The sequence below is a fragment of the Aethalodelphis obliquidens genome, unplaced genomic scaffold (genome assembly GCF_003676395.1).
Source record: "Aethalodelphis obliquidens isolate GAN/ISIS:26980383/991018 unplaced genomic scaffold, ASM367639v1 scaffold53, whole genome shotgun sequence".
Lineage (NCBI taxonomy): Eukaryota > Metazoa > Chordata > Mammalia > Artiodactyla > Delphinidae > Aethalodelphis > Aethalodelphis obliquidens.
The window spans coordinates 8128247-8135789 of record NW_020837997.1 but is presented as its reverse complement, the minus strand read 5'-3'; the positions used below and the strand labels follow the sequence as shown (position 1 = coordinate 8135789).

General features: G+C 37.5%; 1 protein-coding gene across 1 annotated transcript; it reads right to left on the bottom strand.

The window, feature by feature from the left end:
* Positions 1 to 5882: 5882 nt before the first annotated feature.
* On the bottom strand, positions 5883 to 6916 carry LOC113608962 (putative gustatory receptor clone PTE01). The gene is given in 2 exon segments (XM_027086019.1): positions 5883 to 6805; positions 6808 to 6916. Coding segments are annotated over 2 exon segments (1032 nt in total).
* Between the last annotated feature and the right edge of the window lie 627 nt (positions 6917 to 7543).

The following is a 7543-nucleotide window of genomic DNA, read 5'->3' as shown; positions in this document are numbered from 1 at the left end:
AAGGAGCTAATTTAGAAATACAGAATTACAACCAGAAAAACAAATAAGTTGTTTGTGGGAGTCAGAATAAAGACTGGGGGATGTAGCTTTTCATAAGGCTTAAAATATTATTTGAGACATATGTGTATAGACATACATACACACACACACAGAAACCTGAAGTTTTATTCCAAAGGGATCATCAAACTCTAGGAAGAACTTATTTAAAAAAAAAGGTTCACTTTGCAAAAATAGATTTTAAGAACCGCAGACTTCAAGCATTAAAAAAAAAAAAAGCTATAATCACCCTGGTGGAAAAAGGAATAGGCATTACATTCCACAATACATGACAAGCATTTTATGTACGTTACTCCTGAGTATTTTCATGGAAACCCATAAGGAAATGCTATTATCTATCTCCATTTTACAGATGAAGAAATCAATGGAAGCGTATTGCTAAAATGTTCATATTTCATTGAAATTTTCAACAGGTATCATTTTATTTCAAAATCATTTATTGAATATTATTTTCATTAATAAAATATCTCATTCTAGCAAATAATCAAACAGTAAGTAGAAAACAGTTTAATAAAACTACAGTTTTCTTTTGATATGGTTAAATATATCAATGTACAGGACATGATGTATGAAAAAACACAGAGATTGATGTGTATGTAGTAAAACTAGTGATTACCTTTTCCCAATTCCTCCTACATTCTGTGAAGGAAACAGAAATCTTTTCACATTCACTTTTTGACATGTAATTGAGAAATTTCTATCCTCACTTTTTTATCCCTTTATTATTTGTAGAACTTTTCAAACCCCACCCTTTATTCTATGAATCTTAATCATGCAGTGACTATTAGAGAAACAGATTCCACTGAGGGTCCTGATAATAAACACAAGGAAACCATACTTTTTTTTCTCTTTCAGGCATTCCTGGAGGTGTCTATAGAAGGTGAGGGTTCCAGGGAAGAAGAGAGGTACTGGATGAATAAATGTTAAATTGTCTTCACGTTTTCTCATAATGTAGTGAATAATTTATTCAGTGTTACACAAACTAGAGCTGTGCCTAATCTCCACCTACACTGTGCTACCTTCTACTATATAGAAAAATGATATTTATCAGTCCATGACCTCAACCTGGTCAAGGTCTCATTGCATAAAAATAAAAATGTAATGGTCAATCAGGCATCCAGGATAAAGTACTAATGGTATTCAATTAATTTGAAATATACCAACCTCATAATAGATGGTAGAAAGGATATCAACCTTTATAAATATCTTACCATGTGCATATATTATCTGCTTATTCCTAGAGTGCTTTAAGTTCTATGATTAAAAATGATTAAGAATTATACTGCATTGAGATTAAAAAAATACTGTCCCACAAGGTTACAAATTTAGAAAGGTGATAGGGAAAATCAAATTTTCTGTCTGAAAAGTGCATTAGTTTAAACACTGCACTGGCCTATTAATGTGGTGAATATGATAGTGTACACTTATTGATCCATTACTATGTCATAAACACTATTCTAATAAGTACTTTGGTTACCTCCTCTCAACCACCCTCTCAGTTAAGAATTTTTTTTAACACTATTCTACAGACGAGGAAGTTAAACAGAAAGATGATTTGTATTATACCCAAGATCACAGTTTGTAATATCAGGTAACTTATGAATTCTGGAATGCTCCCTTAAAATTAACTTCATTATCAGGAAGAGATCAAGATGGTGGAGTAGGAGGACCCTTAGTGCACCTCCCCCCATGAACACACCAAAAATACATCTGTATGTGGAGAGATTCTCACTGAAAACAAACTGGAAACTCAGAAACACTCTTCTGCAAACAACAACAACAAAACTGTAGAGAAGGACCCACACGGAGTTGGGTAGGAGGAAAGGAGAAGCGATCAGGTCAGGACCCGTGCCCCTAGGAGGGGACACAGAAAAGGAGGGGAATATAGTACAGGCTGGGATAATCTCCCTAGGGCGTGAGGGGTTTAAACCCCATATTAGACACCTCAGTGTGGGATCTGACACCGTGAAAACAGTTCTCCCACCTTACACCTGTTAGACTGGCTATTACCCAAAAGCCAAAGAAAACAAATGCTGGCAACGACGTGTAGAAAAGGGGAATCCAGAGGCACTGTTGATGGGAATGTATAGCCACTGTGGACAACCATATGGAAATTCCTCAAAAATTTTAAATAGAACTGACATATGATACAGCAATTGCACTTCTGGGTATGTATGTCGAAAGACGATGACAAAACTATCTTGAAGAGATAACTGCATTGCATGTTTATTACAGCATCTTCCACAACAGAAAAAAGATGGAAACAACCTAGTGGCCATAGATGAATGAAGGGATAAAGAAATGTGATATACTAATAGTACATACAATGCAATATTATTTAGCCAGGGGAAAGAAGGAAAACCTGCCATTTGCTACAATATGGATGAAACTTGAAGGCATTATACTAAGTGAAATAAGTCAGACAAACAACTGTGTTATCTCTCTTACATGAGGAATCTAAAAATATTGAACTCATCAAAGCAGAGTAGATGGTGGTTGCCTGGGGCTGAGGGGTGATGGGAATGGGGAGATGTTGGTTAGAGTTATAAGATGAAACAGATTCCAGCGATGTAATGTACATCATGGTGGCAATAGGTAACACTATGGTGTTTTGTACTTGAAACTTACTATGGGAGTGAAGTTAATGTTCAAACCCTAACAACAACAAAAACAAAATGCTAGTTATGTGAGGTGAAGGATGGGTAACTAACCTTCTTTTGGTAAACATGTCACAACAGATACATGTATCAAAACAGCATATTGTACACCTTAAACTTACACAATGTTATATGTCAATTATGTCTCAATAACGCTGGGAAAAAACACAAAAAACGCTGCTCTATTTTTGTTGGGAAACAGGTGCATCTACCTCTAGAAGAACGTCTGTAGTTATGTTCACCACTGTTCCAGAAGAATTAATGGAATGGGATAACAGCCAGAAAAGAGGACATGAATTGGTTTGTTCGGAAAAAGCTGTCCTGAATGACAAGGTGAAGTGTAAGTCTAAATTATCCCATTTTCTAGTCATTAGGCAACATTTTAAAACTAAATCAATTTCACATTGTTTTTTAATCATTTAAATTTACCCAATCTTGTCCTGAAAGTGCATTTATTACCATTTTACCAATAGTGAACATTATGGAAAGGCATTTCATGAATTCGTAGAAAATCTAAGATTAATACTCAAGTGTGTATATTCTATTATATTTTCAGATTTAAAAATCCCTATGTTCATTTATCTTTGAAATTTTTATTTATTTTTACTTTTATTTTTTTTAGCTTCTGCACAAATCTTTCTTTTTTTTGTAACATATTTATTGGAGTATAATTGCTTTACATTGTTGTGTTAGTTTCTGCTGTATAACAAAGTGAATCAGCTATACATATACATATATCCCCATATCCCCTCTCTCTTGCATCTCCCTCCCACCCTCCCTATCTCACCCCCCTAGGTGGTCACAAAGCACCGAACTGATCTCCCTGTGCTATGCGGCTGCTTCCCACTAGCTATCTATTTTACATTTGGTAGTGTGTATATGTCCATGCCACTCTCTCACTTCGTCCCAGCTTACCCTTCCCTCTCCCTGTGTCCTCAAAAATAGAACTACTGTATGACCCAGCAATGCCACTACTGGGCATATACCCTGAGAAAGCCATAATTCAAAAAGAGTCATGTACCACAATGTTCATTGCAGCACTATCTACAATAGCCAGGACATGGAAGCAATCTTTGAAAATTTTAAGAAGGTGCTATGTGAAAATAAGAGCTAGTAAATTTAGCGGAACATACTGGAAATTAAACCATGCACACACAAAAAAGCAACATTCCTTTGGTGCTTTCCAAGGTTTCTTGGCTGTCTTTTAAGCTGGCATAAATGGATATAAAATATAATATTTTAAGATATATATTTATATAATATTTTAGAAATATTAATAATTTTAATGAGCAATATTTTTTCCCACTAAATAATTGTAATTCTCTTCTGTCACATGCATTCCCTTAATATCTAAGTTTGCCATCAATGCAGTAGTTGTTTATCCTCAGTTAGAAAATGCAAAGCAATAAAACTAGTTATGGAAAGCTTTCAGAAAGCCAAGATAACTACCACAAAAATGATGTGTGACATCTCTAAGGAATATTGGAAAACCATCTTGTAGGAAACAAAAGGAGCCCAAAGACTGAGTTACCCTGACTGAAGACAGTGAAGCATGGTGAAGTGCTAATAACCAGGCTGATACTAGTTAAAGGAGAGACCTCCCCATTCTGACAACATGATCCTTTGCAATCCTATGGTCATGTAAAAGAAGATAAATTTATTGTGATGACTTGGGTGATTTAATGGTCCTCAGGCATCATTAGAGCCAGTGCAATAGGAAAAATAATACCAATGCCTATTTTCCAGTTGCATACCCATGCCTAAGACGTATTATTGACAACCACCCATCTTACCTGTGCACATTTTGTAATCATGCAATTGCAGGCACCTCACAACACACTTTTATAACTTGTGCTACAATATCAGTCAAGGTTCAGTCAAAAAAAAAAAAAAAGAAGCCGATTAGTTATTTTAACGAAGAACATTTAATATAGAGAGTTAGTTAAAGCATTATTGAGAGACTGAAAGGCAAGAAAGAACAAAGTGGTAACATAGTAATCATAACTGAAGGAAGAAGCTACTCCACCAAGGGCTTGAGGGGTATAAAGGGATCAGTTGAGCATTTGGGGCACTAAGGCTTTTACAGACCACTGTTGAAAATATGTACGATGAGCACAAGATGGAACATAGAGCAGTGATTTCAAGCACCCCACCCCAAAGCAAGGCCCATGCGTATGATGTAGAGAAGCTATGTGAAGAAAATAATCGGAAATAATGGGGAAGGCCTTCCCTGGTGGCGCAGTGGTTGAGAGTCCGCCTGCCGATGCAGGTTACACGGGTTCGTACCCCGGTCCGGGAAATCCCACATGCCGCAGAGCGGCTGGGCCCATGAGCCATGGCCGCTTAGCCTGCGCGTCCGGAGCCTGTGCTCCGCAACGGGAGAGGCCACAACAGTGAGAGGCCCGCGTACCGCAAAAAAAAAAAAAAAAAGAAAGAAAGAAATAACGGGGAAAACACATTGCCTGTTACTACAGTAGGCTCTTCATATCTTCCCCCTTTGACCTCTGATCTCTTTCAGATCTTGGGCATTTGTCCATGAGCAGTTAGGACACAAGGCATACAGGTCACCTTTGAGTGAAAGATCTGACTGGGATCAGTAGTTCTCAACCTTGGCCACACACTAGAACCACCTGAGTGGTTTTTTAAATCCTTATGCTCAGACCACACCCAAGTCCAGTTAAATCAGAATATCTGGTGGTGAGACCCAGTGGTCAGTACTTTTAAGCTTCCCAGATGATTTCGATGACAGCCAAGGTTGAGAAGCAGTGACATGCATCCTCACACAGAGCTGCATTCACAGATTGAAAAATAGAATTTACTATGGAGAATACATAAGTGCTGTGGAAAACTTGTAAATTTTCAATATATTAAAGGGAAATTAGTCATTTTTGAGGATGCTGGGGCTACCAAAGATAAACTATAGAGTTTCCATAGATGTAACGAAATTCAGTCAAGGAGTAATTATGACACCCAAAGGATCCTAGAGTTCTCCCCCAGTCACATTAAACCATAAAGAGAAGCAATATCCAGGTGTTACGCTAGGAGAGGCATGAAGGTCATAAGAGCTACAAAAATGATGTGATGAGAGAGGTAGAATTTTCAGGTCTGGATGTTAATTTTGCTACATTTGCCTACCCACACTCCAAATAGATGACACAGGTACCAAGATTAGAACGTTTTGCTGAGGAACCTCCACATGGCCTTTTTGACGTCTCTGTTCCTCAGACTGTAGATGTAGGGGTTCAGCATGGGGGTGACCACAGTGTACACTACCAAGGCCACTGTATCCTTCCTGGGAGATTGTGAGATGGCTGAGCTGAGGTACACACCAAGGCCTGTTCCATAAAATATGCAAACAACTGCCAGGTGAGAACCACAGGTGGAGAAGGCTTTATACATTCGACCTGATGAGGGGACTCTTAGAATGGAAAAAAGAATTTTATAGTAAGAGAAAAAGATCCCTGAGAAAAAGAGAAAAGCATAGGTGGCACCAAAAAAATACAGGACTATGTTATTGGTGAAAGTGTCAGAACAGGCAAGCTTGAGGAGCTGAGAAGGGTCACAGAAGAAATAAGAAATTTCCATATTCTTAAAGCAGGCAACTTGTAACACAATCAAATTGTGCACCTGGGAGTCCAAAAAGCTAACAAAAAATGACACCAAAACTAAAACGCAACAGAGGCGCGGGTTCATGACGATCTGGTAGCGCAGTGGGTGACAGATGGCCACAAAACTGTCATAAGCCATTGCAGTCAGAAGCATACCATCCATACACACAGAAAGGATAAAAAAAGACATCTGTGTCAGGCAGGCTTCATAGGAGATGACTCTGCTATGAGTTTGGATGTTCACGATCATCTTGGGGACAGTGGTGGAGATGAAACTGATGTCAACCAAGGACAGGTTGAAGAGGAAGAAGTACATGGGAGTGTGGAGGTGGGGGTCAGAGGTAACAGCCAGGATGATGAGCAGGTTCCCCAATATGGTGACCAGGTACAAGGACGGGAACAGGATAAAGAGCAAAGGCTGCAGTTCTGGATCATCTGAGAGGCCTGTGAGGAAGAATTCTGAGACACTTGTTACATTTCCAGTTCTGTGTAGCTTAGACACCTTTGGAAAAAAAAAAAGTCGGCTGGAAAAAAAAGGAAACAAGTATATGGGCATGCGGCACTGTGTCCATATTTTGGATTCAAGCAATTCATTTCTAAGATCATACACCTCAGCACCTTCAGCAATATTTCTCCGTGTGACAAATTCTATCTGCTTAGAACTGTTTCCTCATCAGTTTCTGTGTTTTTCACCTCTGTCTATTCACTCTTTCTTTATAAAACTTCACTGAAAAGTGAACGGAAACAAGAACGTTAGAGGTAATAAATTCATGATCTCAGTTAAATACAACCTACTTTAGAAATAATACAGAATGTGAAATTCCCTTCCCTCTTTATGAAAAAATATAATTTGAATTTAAGATATTAAGCCATAAAAAAGAAATTAAGCCATAGATATATAAATCTTATTTTACTCAAATAAAATTCTAGATATTTCTTTTATTTAGAATATTTATAAATCTCTATGAAATGAGAGAGTGTGTCATCTGGATTCTAAATTAAAAATGAAGGTCCATAATCAGAAAACATTTTTATGTGATATGCAGAGTTTTATCATTGGTTTCTCTGTCTTCCCTCCTTCATGAAATAAGTAATTACTCAAACATCAGGGTTGTGTTTTAAAAGTTATTAAGTATATACTTCATATCTTTGACTTTGGTGGACTTCAAATTTTGATCAGTGTGGTTTATTTAAGTACACATGATCAATCATACAGCATTG